This window comes from Copadichromis virginalis, linkage group LG6, assembly GCF_057382275.1.
Source record: "Copadichromis virginalis isolate Kocher_CV1m ecotype Utaka linkage group LG6, C_Virginalis_male_GT1.1, whole genome shotgun sequence".
NCBI classification, from domain to species: Eukaryota; Metazoa; Chordata; class Actinopteri; order Cichliformes; family Cichlidae; genus Copadichromis; species Copadichromis virginalis.
Window position 1 is genome coordinate 29,011,463 of NC_140623.1, and position 22,694 is coordinate 29,034,156.

The 22,694-nt window shown below is 39.5% G+C and overlaps 1 protein-coding gene across 1 annotated transcript in view; it reads left to right on the plus strand.

Annotated features, from left to right (window-relative positions):
* LOC146708029 (alpha-1,6-mannosylglycoprotein 6-beta-N-acetylglucosaminyltransferase B-like) overlaps nt 1-22,694 on the plus strand; it is a 113,408-nt gene that overhangs the window by 33,858 nt on the left and 56,856 nt on the right. The window contains exons 3-6 of the mRNA XM_085459720.1: nt 1,476-1,626; nt 19,035-19,144; nt 21,540-21,616; nt 22,453-22,632. Coding sequence (XP_085315846.1) covers nt 1,476-1,626; nt 19,035-19,144; nt 21,540-21,616; nt 22,453-22,632 — 518 coding nt within the window. The remainder of the gene's footprint in view (nt 1-1,475; nt 1,627-19,034; nt 19,145-21,539; nt 21,617-22,452; nt 22,633-22,694) is intronic.

The following is a 22,694-nucleotide window of genomic DNA, read 5'->3' on the forward strand; positions in this document are numbered from 1 at the left end:
CTGAATTCATAGGCACTCTTGACCCTGCCAGAGTCAGTGTAATTATCCTAATGAGGTGTGGTAAACCTTTTTATACCGTCTCTCTTCTCACTGTCTCTGCTACTGTGTATGTGCTCTTTTGTGTTATGAGTCACTTTTCAACTCTGATGGCCAGTGTGTTCATCTTTCCACACACACACACAACTGTGTGCACAGCCACTCCTTTCGATTTCTCCTCTTGGATTTCACATGGACAGACAGAAGAACATGCAAGAAAAAGAAAGTGACTGAGCGCTCCAGCATAATTAGTTGCTGGCTTTTTATATTCCATATAGCCTTGGTGGACATCTCACCCTCATATCTTTATATCAAAGGGTATCAAAGGATATAAAGATAAGTCTACATTAAGACATCAGACTCCAGAGTGTCTGGTTTTCTGACCCGAGCAAAATCCAGTTTATGAGGAGAGATCAGAATACATCACTGGGTAATGTGCACTGCTGCAGACAGACAGGAAGAGATCAAGCTGGAGATATGCAGGTTAAAGACACATAATCAAAATGTTGGCTTTTAGAGTTTAAGATGAAGAATAACACACGGGCTGAATTGAAGAGGAGCTGCTCTCATGAGTCTGAAATGGTAGGGTGAGGATGAGCTTTCGGTGCAACATTTTCAATAACTGTGCAAGTTAAACTTATAAAATCGCACTGCCTCTCAATAAATTCATAGTATGTGCATGTGTGTGCCAAATTCTGGAACCATTATGCGCGTGCAGTTTTTGAGTAATTTAGCAGTCTTTCACTGGAACAATTTTTGGCAACGTGATAGCATCCCACCTGTGACAAAATTTTATCGGCCTGTATTTGAGATCAAAAGGAAGAGAGATTCCAAAGATGGGTCTAATCCAACTCATGAGCATTGGTTAGTTAAATTAGAGGTACTATTGAGTCCTGCTGGGTTGGAATTAATTTAATAAATGAGTTGGTTTAAAACTGAAACACACACCAAAAATAGGGACACACAACAAAGTTCAAAGAGTTTTGACTTCATTTATCTTTGGATAGGAACTTAAATTGTACGTATTGGAGTATTGGCCATGACCAACACCAAAGATCATAGATGGGCTGACGTTCTGTATTACAGTCTTCCTTGTAATCAAAATTCATTACTATACAAGTAGTTTTCTTGACAGCCTTGCAAAGAAAAAGAAAAAAGTGATATTGAGGCTCCTACACACAATACAGAAGTTAAGAGGAAATCCTCACAAATCTGTTTGAGGACTTTTGCATTGTTTGCCACTTTGCTTTTGATCTTCATTGTAGTCAAGTGCATAGTGACAGTTGTGCAAAACAAGAACACAGCCAAAATCAGCAACAGTGTGGTGAGCCAGAAGAGCTGGAGGCTGTATGATTAATATGCGTGCTGTTATGCAAGCTTCATGTACTCACTGTCCAGCTTTCATTCATCTCTTGTCTCACGTCTGTCTTTCCACTCAGTGCTGGGAGGCGTGGAGTCACGTGGTGTGCTGAGAAAGATTAGCGACATGTTGGAGGTGATTCTAAAGAGGATGGACAGTTTGTCCAAACTCGACAACACCTCCACCACTGACGCAAGGCGCCTGGATGAGCTCAGCTCTGCCATAAACAGGTACAGTATGTTTTTTCAGTTCTTTTAGTTCTTCTTACAGTTCTTGTGTGTTAACGGTTTACTCTATTCAGATCACCTCTCCTACGTAATGTCCTTCATAAATGTTTATAGTGATTATATATTAATAAATACAGGTTTATGTTATGTTTTTTGTCTTCGAAACTGCATCTGCCAGCAGAGATGGGCAGTAACGCGTTACTTGTAACGCGTTACTGTAATCTGATTACTTTTTTCAAGTAACGAGTAAAGTAAGGGATTACTATTGCAAAATCGGTAATTAGATTACCGTTACTTTCCCGTAGGAACGCTGCGTTACTGCGTTACTAAAACCGTGATTTTTTTTGCGAAAATGTCTCATGAGAGTGACGTAAGTAAGTGCGACGTTGGTGACAGCAGCTGTGTGCAGATCAACAATGGATAATATATCGAGTGCGGGAGAGAGTATGAGCGTGCAGCGTTTAAAGTGTGGAAGTACTGACCTTACTTTGAGTTTGATTCCATAAAAAGTGACAAAAACATTAGCGTCCATCGTGCGTGGGAAGAAAACTTCTTTTTACAGCGAAAAAAAACCCCTAAACTTCCGAGCAAGCACCGAGTAGCTACGACGTGATGGGAAACTCACAGAGACACTCGCGCGGATTCTTCAACTGACCGCAGCACACCTGCACCAGGGTAACCCTCCGCCTACCCTGCTCCTGCTTTACAGGTGAAAATAGAGCAAAAGGACCGCTGAGTCTTTGACTTTATTTATTTTCTGCTGTGTTTTACTTGCATCTGTTTGAAAGAGTGAGTGAAAACACAAAAAATATTTTATTTTATGTGCTGGAATGTGTAGAAAATAGGTTTAAATGTTAAACTAATTTATTCAAGTCAGAGAATGTTGCATATAATTAAATGTTTTGCTTGATGCATAAAGTTAAAAGATTAAAACTGATAAAACAAGTTTTAAAAAGAGACTTTTCCATTTGATTACATTTTGTATGATGGATTATGTAGAAAAAGTAGAATTGGGCTGAAAGATCTATCACTTTATCACCTCTTCAGGTTGTAAATCGTGTTTTTAAAAAGTAACTAAGTAACTAAGTAACTAAGTAATTAATTACTTTTGAAAATAAGTAATCAGTAAAGTAACTGGATTACTTTTTTGGGGGAGTAATCAGTAATTAGTTACTGATTACTTTTTTCAAGTAACTTGACCAACACTGTCTGCCAGTATCAATCATTAATCAACATACAAAGGTTTCTTCCTATAAAAACACTGTTACCACTGTTATCAGTCTGAGTTTTATACTTCGTATACATATGAAGTTCGGGGAATAGATTAAAAAATATATAGTACAGTACTGTGCAAAAGTCTTGAGACGCCCATCATTTCTTTATGTTTTGCTTCCAAGGAGCCAGACTTTGTTGTAACCACTTTTAACACTTTAAAAGGCCTTCTGAGGGCCCTTCAAAGTGTTTTTCACTCATCCTCAGTTTAATTCGTATATCTGACCATTTTTAGACAAAGGGTCTTTTTTGTATTTTAGCCACTCACCACCGATCTACAACATTAAACGTCATTAAAGCATAAAAAGCAACTAATACGAAGGATGAGCCAGCGTTGAAAAGAACCAATTTTAATAAACTCCCGGAGAGCAGCCATTTGGCTTTTCTACCTTTAAAACCCGGAGAGCAGCCAAATGGCTGGTAGGCTTTTAGCTAAGCTTTAGCTTCAGCCAAGTGGAAGCTAAATTGGCTAGTCATTCATATGTATATTAGGTTGTTACCTGGGAATTCTGGAGGGAGGGGAGTGGGGGTTTGAGTGGATTGAGGAATTTCCCTGCGAATCTTGTTGACTGTGCCGAGGATGGTGGTTTTCCGTCTAAGAAGTTTTTGCGCAAGTGAAAGCGATGTGAAAAAATTGTCCGTGGTAACATTTCTGCCCTTGTCTAGGAATGGTTCCATCAGCCTCATTACTACATTTTCAGAAAGTCTCTCCCCAGTGGGACAATTGGGGTCCTTGCCAAGATATGGGAAGACATTGCAAATGTACTTGGATTTTAGGTCGCAAGCCACCCAAAACTTGATCCCAAACTTGTCAGGTTTACTTGCAATATACTGCAGGAAACAGCACCAAGTCTTTGATGGGAAAAGCTGTGAACTTCCTTTTGTGTTTCATCTTGATGCATTCTCAATCATCCAGGGAAATAAATCTCCAAAAGTCACCAACTTGGAGTGTTTCAGTTTGCCATCTTAGGGAGAAATCAACACACATGAGTGTATGTCCTTTGTTGCTGAGATTTATTGATAAAAACAGTACAAAAAACCAACCATTTGTACACATATTTACAAATGGCCTGCTGAGTGGTGCATGGAGCATGTTCATTGATTCATGGACCTCCCTGAACTAATGGCATTTATTGCAATTGTCATCTTGCGGGGGGTTAACAGGGTTCCATCTCTAAATGACTGCTGGTCAGCAAACCTGGGAAACCCACAGATAATTGGAACTATGGCACGAAACCGCTTCCAAGACATCATGCAACACCTACGCTTTGATGACAAGTCCACCCGCAGTGATCGAGCAAAGACTGATAAGTTCGCTGCAATTTCCAGTGTGTGGGGATCATTTGTCACCAACTGCATCACGTGCTACAACCCTGGTCTACATATCACCGTTGATGAACAGCTTTTCCCATCAAAGACTCTGTGCTGTTTCCTGCAGTATATTGCAAGTAAACCTGACAAGTTTGGGATCAAGTTTTGGGTGGCTTGCGACCTAAAATCCAAGTACATTTGCAATGTCTTCCCATATCTTGGCAAGGACCCCAATTGTCCCACTGGGGAGAGACTTTCTGAAAATGTAGTAATGAGGCTGATGGAACCATTCCTAGACAAGGGCAGAAATGTTACCACGGACAATTTTTTCACATCGCTTTCACTTGCGCAAAAACTTCTTAGACGGAAAACCACCATCCTCGGCACAGTCAACAAGATTCGCAGGGAAATTCCTCAATCCACTCAAACCCCCACTCCCCTCCCTCCAGAATTCCCAGGTAACAACCTAATATACATATGAATGACTAGCCAATTTAGCTTCCACTTGGCTGAAGCTAAAGCTTAGCTAAAAGCCTACCAGCCATTTGGCTGCTCTCCGGGTTTTAAAGGTAGAAAGGTAGAAGCCTGGGGGTGCTACTGTTAAATTGTAGTTTGCTGAAAACTACTAACAATTAACTGAAAATGAATAGTTCTTTGGGCTTATGTTGGCATGGCGTGCAGTGTGTCCTTGGAAAATGTCCCAAACTGTACAAATAGAGGATAAAATAGGAAGTGTCAAAATTGATGGAATTATGAGTGCAGAAAAGTACAAAATCAGATTGTGATCCGCCATGCAATAGCATCTAGGAAGCATCTGACTGGCAACGTTTTTTTCAGCATGACAGTCCTCCCAAACACACTGCCAATGCAGAAAAGGCATACCTGTATAGAAAAACACACAATGGAACACTGTCAGTCATGGATCAGCCTCTCCATAGTCTGAGCCTCAACATTATTGAAGCTTGTGGGTTCATGTTTACAGAATGGAACAAAAGGAAGCCAGCATCCAAAGAGGAGCTTTGGATGTGCTTCAAGAAACCTGGAGAACTATTCCTGAGGATTACTTAAAGAAATTACAAGAAAGTTTGCCTGAGAGACTTCAGACTGGTCATACCATACACTTAATTTCAAGATCGTTAGATTTACACAAACTCTGCTTTTGCCTTATATACTGTATTTCCATTTATATTTTCACTTTAACTATTTCCCATTTTCCTCTTCATTTCTTTATATTTTAGCAATATATAAAGAAACAACAAGTGGCCCCAGACGTTTTCGTGGTACTGTAGATCCTTTTTTGTGATTTAAATTTGGCCAATTTCCGCTCCAGTTTCATCTTCCCTTGTATGTCCAGATGGCTTTGCAGTTGCTAAGATGAGTTCCTTATTATCATGTACAGCATCTCCCTGTCACCACTATAGTTGTGACTTCTGTCTTCTCTCCTTTTTACTCCTTGCAATATTGTGTTTAGCTCTTAAGTGCTTGCTCTCCCTTTCCCCCCTCCTACAGCCACTTGTGGAAATTGCTGACTGGTAACTCAAAATCCCTGCTGGAAACAGACAAGTCTTGCATGACCTTGCTACTCTAGCTTTTATCAGACTGCTCCCCTCTTTGCCCCGTTAGCATTGAAACATCTGATTTGTCTCTTTCTATAACATTCACTTCATTTACAACTTTCATTCTCAAACAGCCAGACTAAACTCAGCAGGAGTGATGTGATATACACTGACAGAAATCCCTTCACTTCCTCAAACCTTGTTAAATGATCCCAGATAAGCACTCAGGTTCAGGTCTGTGCAGAGGCACTCGAGCGGAAGAATGGAACGATTAATACAGTCTGACGTTGGTGTTAACTGCAATCAATGTCTAGTAATGGGCTGTTTAATGTGGAGGAAGCCGTTCTACTCCTAGGCCATTACTGAGAAGTACCCTGCTGAGAGTGTAACTCTGTATATTGTCAGGTACTCAAAGTAGGATGGTATTCATGTATTACTCTACTGAAGGGCATTGTTTTGAGGGGGTGAATAGATACTTATACTATGGGCAAGATGTAATTGCTTTTAAACATGAGCCGAAATCAATGCTGTGTCACAATCCTCTTTTAAACACTTAGTCCAGTTTGCCCTTGAGCACTAGAATTGCTGTCAGCTTACAACATCACAGCTAAATAATGAATAGATGTACTGCAGGGTCTCTCTAAATTAGTTAAAAATGTAGTAACAAGTGATTATGCTTCACAAATACATAATTAGGATAACTGAATCATAAGAACAGGCTATTTGGTCCCTGTACAGTGGTAGTGAGAGCTTGTTTGACAGTGCCAGCAATAAGTTCATGCTGGGGATTTCATTCCAACAAGGCTGCCCGATTCTGTTTAACCTTTATATTGAGAATTTCAAGGTTATAGTTCAATAGTTTTGGTTCACATCTTTGTTTTTTGGAGATAATGTGGTCATACTTTATCAAGCGATGGCCTCAAACTACAGTAATACTAACACAGTCTGTTACTGAGTTAAATGGCATCTCCACGTAGCGTTGGGCAGTATGGTTTGTAGGTTTTAGTGGTTTCACTGTATGTCCCAATATTATTTTTGTATAAAGTAAAGCTTTTTTTAATGAATTTATAAGGTATTAGTCACAGCTGATGTAGACAAGTGGTATCGACACAATGCTTCAAACTACTTTGTGAAAATTGGAATAAAAGATGGCGTTAGCTAGCATGACAGCAAATAGTTCAAAGTCCCTTTTGCAGCCAGCATTACCCAACAAGCATTGATGATGTAACTTTTTTAACTGTGTAATTATTGGTATAAGAAACAGATTATGTTTCACAAATAATTGTATTTTATGATGCTGAAGTTAGTTCTTTTGGCTGCTCCGTTTAGGGTCCACACAGTGAATCATGTGCCTCAATCTCAGTGTATCTGTAGTATCATCCTCTGTTACACTAACTCTCTGCATGCCCTTCTTAACCACATCCATGAATTTTCTCTGTGGTCTTTCCTATGGCCTAGCACCTCAACATCTTTTGTCCAGTATGTTTACTGTCTCTCCTTTGCACATGTCCAAACCATCTCAGCCATGCTTTTATAACTTTGTTTCCAAACTGCTCAACCTGAGCTGTTCCTCTGATGTTCTCATTTCTAAGCCTGTGCATTCTGGTCACTCACAATGAAAATCTATACATCTTTAACTCTTTTTGTCAGCGTCATAGTTTTCCAAACCAGACACCTTTCCCCTATGGTGCTGTCCTTCTGTCACAGATCACCCTGGAGATATAATCTCCACCCACTCATCCTTGTCTGGACTCTCTTCTTCATTTTCTTCCTCTTATGTGTCCTGCACCACCCTCACATGCAGTACCACAGACCTTGTCTTGGCAACCTATTGTATAGATCCACAGAGACACAGCAGCAACTCTTTCTTCCCTTCTTTATATGTCTCATCAACACTCTCAAAGCAAACATGTATGTGCAGTCTCATTCTTGGCATGAAGCCACACTGCTGCCCATTAGTTGTCACCACTCTTCCTAACCTAGCTTAAACAACTCTTCCCCAAAGCTTCATGGTATGGCTCATTAGCTTTACCCTTTTGACCACCTCTGCACATCACCCTTGTTCTTGAAAACTGGTGCCATTGCACGTCTCCATTCCTCAGGTATCCTCTCACTCTCTTTAATTTTATTCAGCAGTCTGGTTAAAAAGTCCACTACCTTAAACATCTCCATACCTCCACAGGTATGTATCTGGGCCCTTTCCCCTCATCTTCTTCATAGCTGATTTCACTTCCTCCTTACTAATTCTCTGCACTTCCTAATTCATTAACTGTCCTTCATCTGTCCTCCTTTCTCTCTCTCTCATGTTCTGCATTCATGAGCTCCTCAAAGTAATCCTTCAAGCTTCTCAACACACTCTTTTCACTTATTAGTGCACTTCCATCCACATCCTTCATCACCCTAATCTGCTGTACATCCTTTCCATCTTGATCTCTCTGTCTAGCCAGTAAATATACGTCTTTTTTTCCTTTGTTAGAGTCCAACCTCACATACAACACCAGGTTTTCCCTTTCTCTGCTGCAGGCCTAGCCTCCCAGTATCCCTGTCTATTGTCTTCATCTCCCTGACTATCACAAGTTTTCTTTGCTAACCTTTTCCTTTGAATAGTTTCTTTTACTCACTTGTACCTAATTTCACCACAAAGTCACCTTGTCCTCATTCCTCTGTCCAGAGAGTACACCAAACCCCTCTGTTGGCACTTTCTCTCAGTACTATAGTTGTACTTTCAGTTATCTGGTCTCAACTCCTCCCTGAACTCTGTGCAACATTTTTTCCTTCCTCAGCTTCCACCATTTAATCCATGTCTCTGCCTTGACTCGCTTCCTCTTCTTGATTTTCAAAGTCCTCCTACAGACTACCATCCAAAGCTTCTTAGCAGCATTCTCCCCTGATACCACCTTGTAGTATCTCTTTCAGATTTCACCATTTGCAAAAGATTTTGGAGATTTAGTTGTGGATTATTAATTATTAATTTGGTTCTTATGTGACAAGCATACACTGGTAATAATGGTCCCTTCTTGATTTTTTTCTTGCATTCCTAATAGCAATTAATATAATACATGCATAGAGTATGCATATGACATTACAACTACTGGATTTGTACATCCAGTATATCTTCATATCTTGTTCAAAAGTGGAGTGGGAGATTGACAGACAGATTGATAAAGCATCTGCGGTAATCATCGATCCTACCCTCAGCTGTGGCTATAATCTGTGGGCAGTAAGTGAAGCAATAAGAACACAGTGGGTACAAACACTCTTCCTCTGAAGGGTTTCTGGGCCCACCCACGGTGAGAGGGTGAGGAGCTCTGTCATTAAGGAGGGGTCAAACCAGACCTGCTGCTCCTCTTTGTCAACAGGAAATAACTGAGGTGGTTTGGCCATCGGATTAGGATGCCTCCTCTCGCCTTATGGTTGAGGTCTTTTGGGCATGTTAAAACAGATGTATATTTAATTAAAAGTGTTTGTCTTGCGGGCATAAAATATGGAGTGTATGAGCATTATAAAAGCATTTAGTTATGATATCTGAATGGTAGAGAATAAATCTTAGCAAGGTCTCTCCAGCCACAATGATAGATAGTGTCTGGTCAGTACTATTATTGTTTTGTGAGGTGTTTTAATTTATTGTATTTTTTAAAATAAGTATTCAGAATACACCAAAACAGTAACTGTTTTCTTTTTTTTTAACCACTGAGTAAAAGAAAGTATAAAAACTCCAACAGGGCAACATTTGGAGTGTGATTGCTGCAATCAAGCTAACAAAATTAACCTGGAACACATACTCAGTTTGATGCGAGTAGGTGTTTGCTGTGTTTTCTTCTAATTTAACTCAATTTAGAGCTCACCGCTACTGCTAAAAAAGGTCACTAAAAATATTTTTAAAATGCACATTTGTTTTCATCTAATATGATATTAAATCAAATCAAAATGGCATTTAATTGTCAATAGTCTCATTTAACAGGAGTTATTTGAATGGAGTATTTGCATAGTGGTAGACCTATTTTCAGCAACCATCACTCCGGTTTTCTGTTGGAACGTTGTGTTACTTATGAAAGTTTATCATTTGATATCCTTTGAAATGCTAATTGATCATTAGGGGAAAAAACAAAATTATGTTTTAACAGCTGAAAAACTTTGTGGTAATTAAAGCGCTGAAATTGGTGAGTTGATGAAGCATCAGCCTCTGTATTTTTAATTGTAGTATTTTTAAAATGGCCAAAAACACTTTCTTTTCTTGTTCTGGATATTTATTCATTTAGGAAATAAAATTGAAAACATATAATGGTGTGCTGCTTCCTACTAAGAGAACGACACAAACTGCCTGTGGCTGCCTGATAGTCAGAAAGGTTGATTAAAAGGTGTGCAACAAGACAACTACATGAAAATGTTCTGTTAAGGAAACAGGCCACCTAACAGGTCCTCAACATGAAGTGACACAAAACTTAAACTTAGATACATAGAAAGTGTTATGGACAGAAGAAAGTCTGTGTTTGCTCTATGTCTGTTGTTTAACACATGAGGGATGTGGAACACATGAAAAGATGCTGGCACTCCACAAACCTGCCAAGGAGGAAATGCAAGGACTTGGGTGTATTTGGGTAAAGTAGGAGATATAATCATGTGAAAACTATTTTCATGTGACTGTGAAGTCTTATATCTTACTGACTGTTCTTTTAGCCACTCATTAAAAAAAAAAATCCATTACAGTGTCTCCTGGTTTCCAAAGCCCAGTGAGCAGTTTTGTACATACAATATATTTCAACTGTGTTTGATATCAATAATAGAAATTTACTTTCAATGCAACAATTTTCACAAAGTAGTTTGAGGTATTGGGTCACTGTGTGACTCATACCTAAAGCCTTGCAGCATATTTACACCAGTATATTTTAGGTATGCCAAAGTCAGGCAAGGATAGCAGCCAATTTCTATTGGTCATGCTGTAGAGCAAACCCACAAAATAGACAAGGAAAAAAAATCAAGGTTAGAGATTGACTCAAGTTTTTCTACAAGCAGTGCAACTTTCTTCAATTCTCTCATTACAAAGTTTAACTCAGCACTGGTGCTCTGTGAGTAATATAAAATCTAATCCAGAACACATTGTTATCACAAAAAACATTGATTTTTTTTATCATTATTCTTTTTTGGAAATTTGTTTCAGATTTAGGAGACCCTTGGAGTGGAGGAGTTTTGATAGCTGGAATGAAAGTTTTGATTCAGCATGCAGAATAAGAAACAAAGGAAAGTGGTGGGCAGATAGAAATGGGCACACATACACAACCATGTATTCGTAATCGTAACTTCTGTGATGGGGAGTAATATGTATGTGTGTGTGTGCACATATTAGTTAATGTGAGGTCATTCCTGCTAAAAAGCAGTTTGATCCTGAGAAAAGTGCACAGATCTGTGCACCTGCAGAAATTATGGCTGTACACATGCACACCAGAGTGACTATCACAACACTGATGACTTAACGTTCCTCTTTAGTTCAGTAATTTTCATTCACTCAATCGTTTCCCCTCTCATATACTTCCTGTGTTTCTTTTCCGCCCTGTTCTTAATAACTCTGTCTCACTTTTCTTTCTACGTTCCTGTTTTCCTCCCTGCACGTTCTCTTCCGGCTGCTCTACACAGAATGAGTGAGTGTGTGTCAGCAAGGAAAGTGGGAATGAGTGACGTGGTAAAGTGTGATTTTTTTCCAGCAGGGAGAGGAACAAATGGGAGGAAAGCACTTTATAAAAACATATCCCAAATCCAGGCCAGACAGGCACACACACACACCCATGCACACACTCACACACATATACACTGGGCGGCAGTCCCATCACAATGTGAGCTTCATTGGTGCTGACACACTCCAATGTAGCAGTGAATGGGACTTGATGTCTGAGGCCCCAGCCTATGATTCGCCCACAGGGCAGCCACTCATTAAAGTACAAAAAGAAGCAAAGGGAGGGAAAGGGACAGAGGAAATGGGAGGCGAAGATGAGGGAGGGGGAAAGGATGCAGATTTGATTCACTCGGTTTTACTGTGCAGTGGATAAGTTCAAGTTCAAGTTGGCTTTATTGTCACTTCAACCATATACAGTTTAAAAATACACAGTGAGGCGAAACAACGTTCCTCCAGGAACCAAGGTGCTACAAGACAAGTTAGTGCAACAAAAATAATAATATATAATATATCTAGTAATAATATTGTGCAAAAGAGCATTTACAGTCCAGTCTCAATGTTTTGAGGTATTTGAGTTAAGCTGAGTGATAATGTTAGTGTATGTGTGTGTGTGCGTGTGCGTGTTTATCAGTCAGTCCCTTTTTGCTGAGGAGACGGATGGCTTGTGGAAAAAAGCTGTTGCACAGTCTGGATGTGCGTGCCCGAATGCTTCGGTACCTTTTTCCAGATGGCAGGAGTGTAAAGAGTGTGTGAGAGGGGTGTGTCCGATCAGCCACAATGCTGGTGGCTTTGCGAATGCAGCGTGTGGTGTAGATGTCCTCAATAGAGGGTAGAGAGACCCCGATGATCTTCTCTGCTGTTCCCACTATCCGCTGTAGGGTCGGTAGATTGCCGCTAGATTGGTAAGTTTGCCCTTAGGCATAAACACTAGGAAGATCACTACTCTGGCATTGCTTCACCAATTTCTCCTCCCTTAAGCAACATCTAGGCTCCATCAGTAGCTACACTTCTTCACTGCTGGGGCCTTCTTTCTACAACAGCTATTGGAAGTAATCAACAACGAAACACCTATTTAATTAATTTCCTGGATTCACTTGCTTTAAAGTTTGTTTGTTTTTTTGTAGTCAGTGAACAGAGACAGGTAGCTTCAAAAGTAGCTTCAAAATATTTGATTTGTCTCTTTAGTTACTTTAGCCTTTAGCCTACCTACATGAACATTACATGAGAGGGCATAATGTTTTACTTGACCCAGGTTTCTGGGTCATTTTTGGGATCATTTCTGGCTCATTTTGACATTCTTTGGTCCTAATTTGTATTTACTGAGGTGTTAAAAGGTATTGATGTTAAAATGGTGCAAAAGCCCTGATGACTGAGAAAGTTTCAGAAACATTAGATCCTTCCCCTTGGGTGAGAGAATCCAATGTGCTGTTAAGGTGCTCTTAAATTGTAAAAGCCCAATACTCTTATATAAATTCTATTCAGTTCAATTCAATTGTATTTATACAGCACCAAATCACAACAGCAGTGGCCTCAAGGAGCTTTATATTGTAAGGCAGACCGTACAATAATACATACAGAGAAACCCAACAATCATAGGACCCCCTATGAGCAAGCACTTTGGCGACAGTGGGAATGAAAAACTCCCTTTTAACAGGAAGAAACCTCTGGCAGAACCAGGCTCAGGGAGGGGCGGCCATCTGCTGCGACTGGTTGGGGAGAGAGAAGGAAGACAGGATAAAAAACATGCCGTGGAAGAGAGACAGAGATTAATTACGAGTATGATTTTATGCAGAGAGGTCTATTAACACATGGTGACTGAAGAAGAAATACTCAATGCATCATGGGAATTCCCTGGCCGTCTACACCTATTGCAGCATAACTAAGGGAGGATTCAGGGTCACCTGATCCAGTCCTGACTATATGCTTTATTAAAAAGGAAAGTTTTAAGCCTAATCTTAAAAGTAGAGATAGTGTCTGTCTCCTGAATCAAAACTGGAAGCTGGTTCCACAGAAGAGGGGCCTGAAAACTGAAGGCTCTCCCTCCCATTCTACTTTTAAATACTTTAGGAACAACAAGTAGGCCTGCAGTGCGAGAGCAAAGTGCTCTAATAGGGTGATATGGTACTACAAGGCCATTAAGATAAGATTGGGCCTGATTATTTAAGACGTGTGTGAGGAGCAGGATTTGTTTTCTATAAGATGCTTATAGATGATCTCAATTAAGAGTATCAGTCTGCCAATATTACTCAATGTTATTGAGCTATCAGGGATACGACAGTGTCTGTAATGTCCAGGTCCTCTGACTTGTTCTCAGTCGTCCAGGTTGTGGTAATCTAAGGAGCTTGTAAAAAAAAAAGTGATTGCACTTCTTTACAGAAGGGTAGGATATCATATAGAATAACAAATACAACAACATTTTCATCATTGGTCATCCCTTGTAGCAGGTATATAAGAGAAAGCATGAAATCCCAATGCACTCCAGACCCACACCCTCAGACAAAAACTGGTTCATCCCGAAGACAAAACTCCCAAACACATTTTAAACAACGTAGTGTATGTTGTACAGTGCAGCGAGGAATGCTCAGACCTCTACATTGGAGAAACCAAACAGCCACTCCATAAACGCATGGCACAACATCTGCATCTAAAAGATAAAGGCCAATCTTTCGAGGATGCCAGTGTTCACATTTTGGACAGATGGTTTGAAAGAGGAGTGAAAGAGGCCACCTATTCCCTCTGTGAATGACCATCTTTGAACAGGGGGGTGGCTTACAACACCAACTGTCTTCCACCTACAATGCAGTTTTGAGATCCTCAGGATTCCCATATGCTTGTTTGCCATTCACCTAGGGACCATTTTTGATCCGAGGACACCACAAGGGGTTACTGCCCACTCACAACTTGTGTCAGGTGATCTCAGTAGGTCACATGGTAGGGCAAGTCAAGGTCTCACAATGGGTTTTCACACCTTGGCTCTTTTGATGAGGCACATGATCAATAGTGGGTCAATGACCCTTTTAAAGGAACAACTCCCATTTGGGTTTAAATACCTGATTTCGTTTTAGTACTGATGAAGCTTTTCAGATGAGAGGTGAAACGCTTTCAAGAAACCTAAAGAAGTCCAGTCGCTTTTCTTTCCAGGCTCCTCAAAATCTGCCATATTTATTCATGTCTGATGACTGCAAAAATCATAGCATACAATTCATATTCTTTTTCTTCAAACTCATCAATCGTTTGGTGGCACAAGCACTTTATTTGTGCCTTTATACATGTGTATAGGCATATATGCCAGTCTGTATTTGTGAAAATTGGTCTATTAACACCATGAAACTGGGTGGCATAAGACAACATGAGCATAAACAAAAAAAAACACCAGCCAAACCCACAAGCTAACACCTTGTCATGTGGATCTTTTGTTCAGATAGCTTTCATTGATGGGATGCTGCCAGAGCTGTCCTCTTCCCTTAAGAGGATGAAGTCATTAAGCAGAATGGGAGGGAGAGAGAAATAAGTACATGAAAACAGATTTTTATTTGTATCCTTAGAAAGCCTCCCTCTAGTTAACATTGATTTTCTCTTGCTGCCAGTTCATTTTCAGAGTGTTCTACTTCTACTTGGCTCCATCTGTGAATTTCTTCTCGTTTCTTCTCCCCCTATACTTTCTTCCCGTTTTGTTTTCCCTTTGCGCTTCCTCATTTCTGTCTTGTTCCGCTCATTTGTAAAAGAGCCAACTGTCTACATTCATCAAACGGGAGGAAACTTTATTGCAAGTAGCGTGCAACAGTCAACCATCAAATATGTATATCCTTGTACTTCTTTGATCATAATCATCGTTTAATGTTTCAGTCAAGCTGTTTTGGCTGCTTCCTCGTGAAGGCACAGGGGATGTCTTTATTTTATCCTCTTTTTCCTTAACATAAAGGTCCCTCTGGCACTCGTGGTCTGTTTGCTGTGGATGGTTGATCTCCTTTCCTTTCATGCCAGTGTTATTCCATTTTATCCTCAACTCTCCCAGTCTATGTATGTCTTCCTCATTGCTTTTGCCCTATCTGGATCACATTGTGCAAGCTGCTTCTATTGCTCTTTCATCCACATCTCTGCCTTAGTTTCTCCCGCTCTGGCTGTCTCCTTTCTCCTTCCCTGTGTGTTCATCTCTCGAGATTAGTTTACACTGTAGCATAAATTAGAGCTGAGATTAGAAGGTCATGTTCCATGAGGCAAAGTTGCACAGTTAAGCCCCCCAAAGAGAGCCTTACATAAGATGGGTTACCTATCTTACCAAGCACTGTGTTATCTTCTTCGGCTGGGAACTTTTGTGGAATCCTCTCTAAAATAATATTAATGTTTCAGTCGAATTTTATAACCTAAAATGATCCTGGTTCTCATTGTAAGACAATGTAAGATAATAAGTTGAACTGATGCAATTTACTAATGTGTATTTTCCTCACTTCAATGAAACACAGGACTGAAATCATAATCTGTTGTAAGCTCTTATTATAACTGCTACAGAGCACATTCATGCTAAGTGTGTTTGGAAAGGTTTGTTAATACAGTGGATATTGTTTTCTCTGTAGTTAGTTAGATGTGCGGAGTATAATTTGTGGCAATAAAAAATACATGCAATAATTGATCTTAATTAAGCTCTAGTTTAAAATCCTTTTATACAAAACTGACATGAAATGCGGCGCTTAAAAAAATATATATATAAAATGCATAAGCATAGCTAAGTAATGTGAGAACTGGAGATGACTTTTTCTCTGAAACAACAGATAATAATGGCTCTGCTACTGTTACTAATAATTAACTGAAAGTGAACTGCTGTACGCCCACCTTTACTTGACATATTGTGCCTTATCAAATAAAAGTAAAATTTATATACAACAAGTAAAAGTCACTTACGTAACTTTCCAGTATCTTTATAATTTCACCAGATAACAGGACATTAACCCTTTTCTTTTTTTTTCCATTTGCCTACATAATCCGGTCGTTAAGTGATTTACGTGACGAATCCTACTTCCGGGCCTAAAGTAGTCTGCGTTTAATATGGCTTTTGTGTTGTTAACATTTTTAATGTTTTGCACTTTCTTCTATTTAATCTCAAAAAGCTCCTAAAACAGTCAGTGATCACCGTTGACCTCCCTCGGCTTTTATTACCGCTAATCATTTATTTAAGCTCAGTTTTTAAAACCTTAGGATGTAGCTACAGCCCAGCCCATGCAGCAGTATATGAATGGCTAACCTCGTATTGTGGATGGATTATCTCAGTTGATATCCTGGCTGAAGTTTGGTCCTTTTACAGCATCCTGCCATGCGATTACATTTGTTCCTGACCACCGAGAACACTCACGTAAACTTTTATCGAGTGGAAAAAAAGTTAGCTTGTTTATATTATGCTAACATAGCTGTGTCGCTAGCGGTCATGTAGCACATCATTATATACAAGCTAGCCAAACTTCAGTAACCCTACAAACGTTACTGCTGTTTAGTTTTCTGTCTTCATTTATGCTGGAAGTGATAGCAGAGCTGTACGTTTTAATTTGTTTCCAAAACCCGGCAGTCAGGACATGCTATATTGTATTTAGATAGAAGCTAGCGAGCTAAATTCCTGCTAACTTCTAACGCCGTTAAATGTCATAAATTCCGTTTTCATGGATGCCTGGATGTTAAATTCAATTGTTACACCTGGTAGAGCAGAACGCTGATCATTTTATTAAAGATGAAAGACTTTAGACAGTTTTTCAACTCTCAGTAATGCCATAGTGATCGTTTGATATATGGACCTGCAGCGGAGTTTCGGTCCAGACACGGCTAGTGACGTCAGACTTAACGACCGGATTATCCTAGCAACTGCCCATCCTCAAGATACTGACTTGTGGTTAAAATGTCCATGGGTGAAGTTCATTAGGTTTGTTGTTATTAACATTTTTGCAGTGGTTCCCCCATGTTTTATTTTGGCGAACTCTGTGTCATCACTTACACTAATGACATGATCCCTTATACGCAAGTATTCTTACACCGCTGTGTATGTTTTGCACATGCTTGAAATGAACCTCATTACCGAACCACTAATATGTAAAGCTGATCAACCGGTCACTGATCTGGGCAAAGAATGCTAAAAATAGGTCCTTGCCGGTTGATCGATAGATCTCCAGATACAGACGGATGAATAGATGGATGGAGTTGGGATGGTGGCTCATACTTAGCTCGGTACTGGAAGCAAAACTCACTTTTACTGTCTAATAATGGATGTTTCTTTAAAATGTTTTTAAAGAACAGAATTTTTTGACAAACAGAAATTATGTAAAATGAAAAATATTTTTCCAAACATGTACATACTCTTCAAGAGTTTTATTGAAAAAGAAAAAAGTAATTCCATAGCTGCTCTTAATGTGAATTATTCAGACAAACGTACAAGTTAGTGTGCTGTATGCCAAAATTTTACCTCACCTAACCAAACCACTACACATCACTTTACTTTACAACATTTCTACATTCTGGTGACAGCTGTTGTCCCTGAAATATACATACCCCTAAAAATAATGGATTCTCTGTTGCAGTGAACATATTAAAGAGGGTGCAAACATAGGCAGTGAAGCTTACAAGTGACACTTACAAAGATGTTAATGGAGCATGGAGACTCCCTGTCACTTTGATGGCTGTCCTGTTCTTTGTTTACACTTTGTAAAGCAACAAAAAAATTTCTTCATATTCCCTCCGCCCCATCATTTATTATTTATTTAGTTGCTGTTGTTAGCATTAATTTAGTTCAGCAGACATGTGATGATGCTATATAGACACATATACACACATACATGATCAATAATTTGTATTATCTTCCCTGATGATGAGTTATTGTGCTTTATTCAAGCCTCTGGCTTTAATGAGGGTTAATACATCTGCTGATTAGACAATACAGTCAGACAGGAAGGCACACGCATACACAGACACATGCTGCATGCTGCAAGTGAATCATTTAAATGGACATAATGGGCACAGCAGTGTGGGTGTGCAGGCTTGGCTTTGCACTGTATGACGTGCAACCATGCAGTCTAATGTTTTGGGAAGGAAAACTGAAACATATACACATAATACGCACACATTTCCCACACATCTTATTATGTGAATGGGAAGTGTCACACCCCAGAGAGGAAGTGGTATTAACAGTGAAGGTCTTTTCCCATTTCACGCTCCAACCATGTGTCTACTAATTTGCATCCCCTACTAACACTTCTACATCTATTGAGATGTAAAAAAAAAAAAAAAAAGGGGGGGGGGGGGGGGGAGTTGCAACGGAAAGTAAGAGAGAAAAGGGAGTTGGCACAAATCGGACGGAAAGAGGTAGAAACCACAAGTGGAGAAGTGGAATAACAAGAGAGGAGGGTCATTAGCCCATGAATGAATGAGTGAATGAATGAATGAATGGAGAAAGAGTATGTAGTAGGGAATGCACTAAATGTCAATGCACAAGATGGGGGTGAATGGCAATGGTTGCTTGAAGATTTTGCTGCCAGGTGTGTAAGTAACACAAGTGCTGTACTTTGCCATCTGTCCATCGTGATCACCTGCGTTTCTTCACTCTAAGTCCAGGTGTTTTGTGTCTACAGGTTTCAACCAGCCAGCCTGGTGGAGAGGATCCAAGCTATCGCCCAGAATGTCTCTAACATGGCCATCAGGGTGGAGCAGATATTGCAAAACAGTATGGTGCAAGGCAGAGGTACAGTATCATTATCATCATGGTTTCACCTTCTTGTTTGTTTACAATATGTGTGAGTAAAATCCAGCTTATCATTGGTTTCCTTGTTCTGTAGATTGACTACAATTGCAGACAACATCATAAATTAATATACAGCACAGGGATATTACAAGAACAATAAATAAGTATACAAGACGCACCTCACTCTCATCCAGCCTGCTCCACTCTTATGATTTACATTAAGAAACTGATTGATTAACGTAGTTACCCCAAAGGGAAACGGGCTTGCATTATGCACAATAAACACACAATTGCGTACAATGTCATTATACACAATAAAAATGTACACATAAAAGAGGAGGGGACTGGCAGACACTTGGTACCAGTGATGGTATACGTGGTCTCACACAATGTGAAGAGTGCATCGCAAACATTGCACCACTGCATAAGATCAGCCACTGAAATGTAATCAGTAATTTACAACTTGAAGCACAGCTGAACACATGAACAGCTGTCAGCTTGTGATGACAAATATGCAGACCCACACATGCAAAGGAATGAGGAGAAACAGAAACACACACACATCTGTTATTCGGGTGTTTTTTTGTTTGTTTTTTATCACTGACACAAATCAGTTTTCATACCGTGTCAGTTAGCAGAGCTTCTGTCTGACACCTTCTGACACAAAAATATTAAAACATAGTAGAAAGTATTTGGACAATGGGTCGTTATACTAGATTAAAATAGACAGTCAAAAACACCACCATGAAAAAAATGAGATGTTTGATTTGAGTCAACATCCAGAATCTTCTGTAGTCAGTCATATCAGATTTTTTTGTTTTGTTTTGTTTTTTTCCAGTAAATTAAAAATCGAGAGAAATAAACTCAGGCTATGGAATCATCACGGAAGCTCTGAAGTTGAGGCGAGGTCATCTCTGTAAATGTCAGCTCTTATCCAACTGTGTGGTTTTCTGTTGTCTTGTTCACAACAGACTTTTTTTTAATCAAAACCGCAGTAATACCAAATATCCGCCCACTTTCCTCTGTTACTTTTTTCTTGAGGCTAATTGCTCAACTCTTTACATGAGAATAAATGAGCATTACTTCTCCTTTTGTTTTCGCCTCTGCATCTGCAGGGACAATGGCACACGCCAAAATGAAAACAGTGCTGCTTTCTCTAATCACAGATGAATTGAAACACTGCTGGCAGACTTTATTATCATACGGCTCAGTGGCGGTTTATTTATCTCGTGGTCAGGCATGTGTGAGAAGAAACAACAGGAGAAATAGAGTTAGAAGACGTGATTAGAATTTCCTTCCCTTCAAACACTGGCAAGGCTTTTATGTTCCATCTAGAAGGGACAGAAGTCAAGTTTTTATCTTGTTAGTTGACCACATTTTCAGTTGTTGCCTTAGTGGTTGCTATTGTAATCACATTTGCAGCCAATCCGTGTATGTTTTCAGTTGATGGAGACAAGCCCCAGGGAAGACTTATGTAGAGAAATGTCTCTTTTTCATTAGGCAAATGGAAACAGACAGAATCTAAGAGAAGACAGATGTGATGGTCCGGAGAGAGAACTAGGGAGAGAAGGAGGGGATTTAAAAGAGAGGGGGAAAGAGCGAGAAAATCTAACTGCAATGGTTCTCGGACACAGTCTTCCCTTCTTCTCACATCGGCAGCAGAGAGGCAGTTAACTAAGTCATTGGAGCAATTAATGCAGTGTGTGCAGCCTAAGTGAGCAGACGTAGTTGCTAGCGTAACTGAAGGATGGTTGGCGGCAGCGGGAGACAGACTGCTTTGTCAGGCCCAGTGAATATTGTGCACTGCAGTAGATATGTTGCAAGGCTGCAAAGGGAAAACCACGGAGATTTATGAGCACTTCACAGCATGTATGACATAAACAGTAAATGATTGTGTTATGGAAGGAAGTGAATATTGCTATGAAATTTCCATAGGCAAGCGGAGTGAAGCTGTTACTGTGAGTAATGCTGTAACCTCTTGGTTCTCAGAGGGCAGCCTTTGGGTCAGACGAGTTCATGTCTAGTCATTTTGAGTAAATAAATCGATTAGCAGAAACGAGGCTGGAATTTTAAAGAGACTTTGACAAGCTCCATATGCTGATAAATGAGCTGATAGATAGTATTACATTGGCTGATTGCTGTTGGAAATGTTATATTCACTGGAGAATAAATATTCTCATTAGAGCCAACTGATTTAAGTGAACTAAGCCTTCAAGCCTGTAGACTAATGAAGCATCAGTGATTGTGGCTAATTTTACTCACAGCAGGCGTAAGTCAATTGATCATTTAACTGGATATTTACAAATGTAAATATCTTCTGTAAAATGTGAAGCTTATAAATCACAGATTGATGTTTTAATCTGGAAGCAAAAGTTCACTCACTGTGTCTTTTCAGTATTGAGAGATGGGTCGTCAAGTCAGTGTGAAGTGCCGAGAGACCCTCGCTTCCCAGAGTGTCCTGGAAAAGTAGATGTGAGTATTTAGCTGTTCTCTTCATTTCACTGTGTGAAACTGACTAGTTGATTTGGGCTTAATGAGGGTATAACTACCCAATTAAATAATAAACTTTAAGATACTATATCTAAAAGAAAAAATAACACGATTTCTATCAACACTAATTTGGTTTTGGCGGCATGGCTCTGTAATGTGACCTCTCCACCCTTCCTCACGCATACATGAAGCACACTTCCCAGCTGTTAGATTTCCATTTCTTCTTCTGGCTTTATGAAAAGCCAGAAGAAGAAAGAAGCACAGAACATAACAGGCGTCAGTGTCAGTAAATATGACACTAAATAAAGAGTTACGATGGGTTTCAAAGCAGCTTGCACCTGTGATCAGCCTGCTTAAAACCAGCTTTATCAACACATCCTTTAGGAGTTTTACCATCAGCTGATCTTCTACACAGCAGACCAAGCTCCTCTGCTGGTCACACCTAAATCTGGAACTTCCTAATTTTATAAATGTGCAGTTATTAATAGAAAATGATTTAAAAACATTTTGTTACCATTATTTTGTCCTGTTGCAGAAAGACAGTTGTGAGTTATTAATTGTTGTTTCATATCTATATATCTATATATATCTATATATATCTATATATATATATATCTATATATATATATCTATATATATATATCTATATATATATATATATATATATATATATATATATATATATATATATATATATATATATATATATATATATAATATAGCTATATATATATATATTGGAGTCAGATGATTAAATCTTTGGTAAGTAATTTTTCTGTTTTTGTGTGTATACATATTTCTTCCTGTGTGTCCTCTAGTGGATGCGTGCACGGTGGACATCAGATCCTTGCTATGCCTTCTATGGTGTTGATGGTTCAGACTGCTCTTTCCTCATCTACCTGAGTGAGGTGGAGTGGTTCTGCCCCCCACTGGCCTGGAGGAACCACAGCAGCCCCCCTACCCAGCATACACAGCCAGCAAAGTCCCCCAAGAGACAAGTAAGGGAGCAGTAGTGCTATTAGAAACACAGGATGCCAACTGACACCTGATGAATGTACAA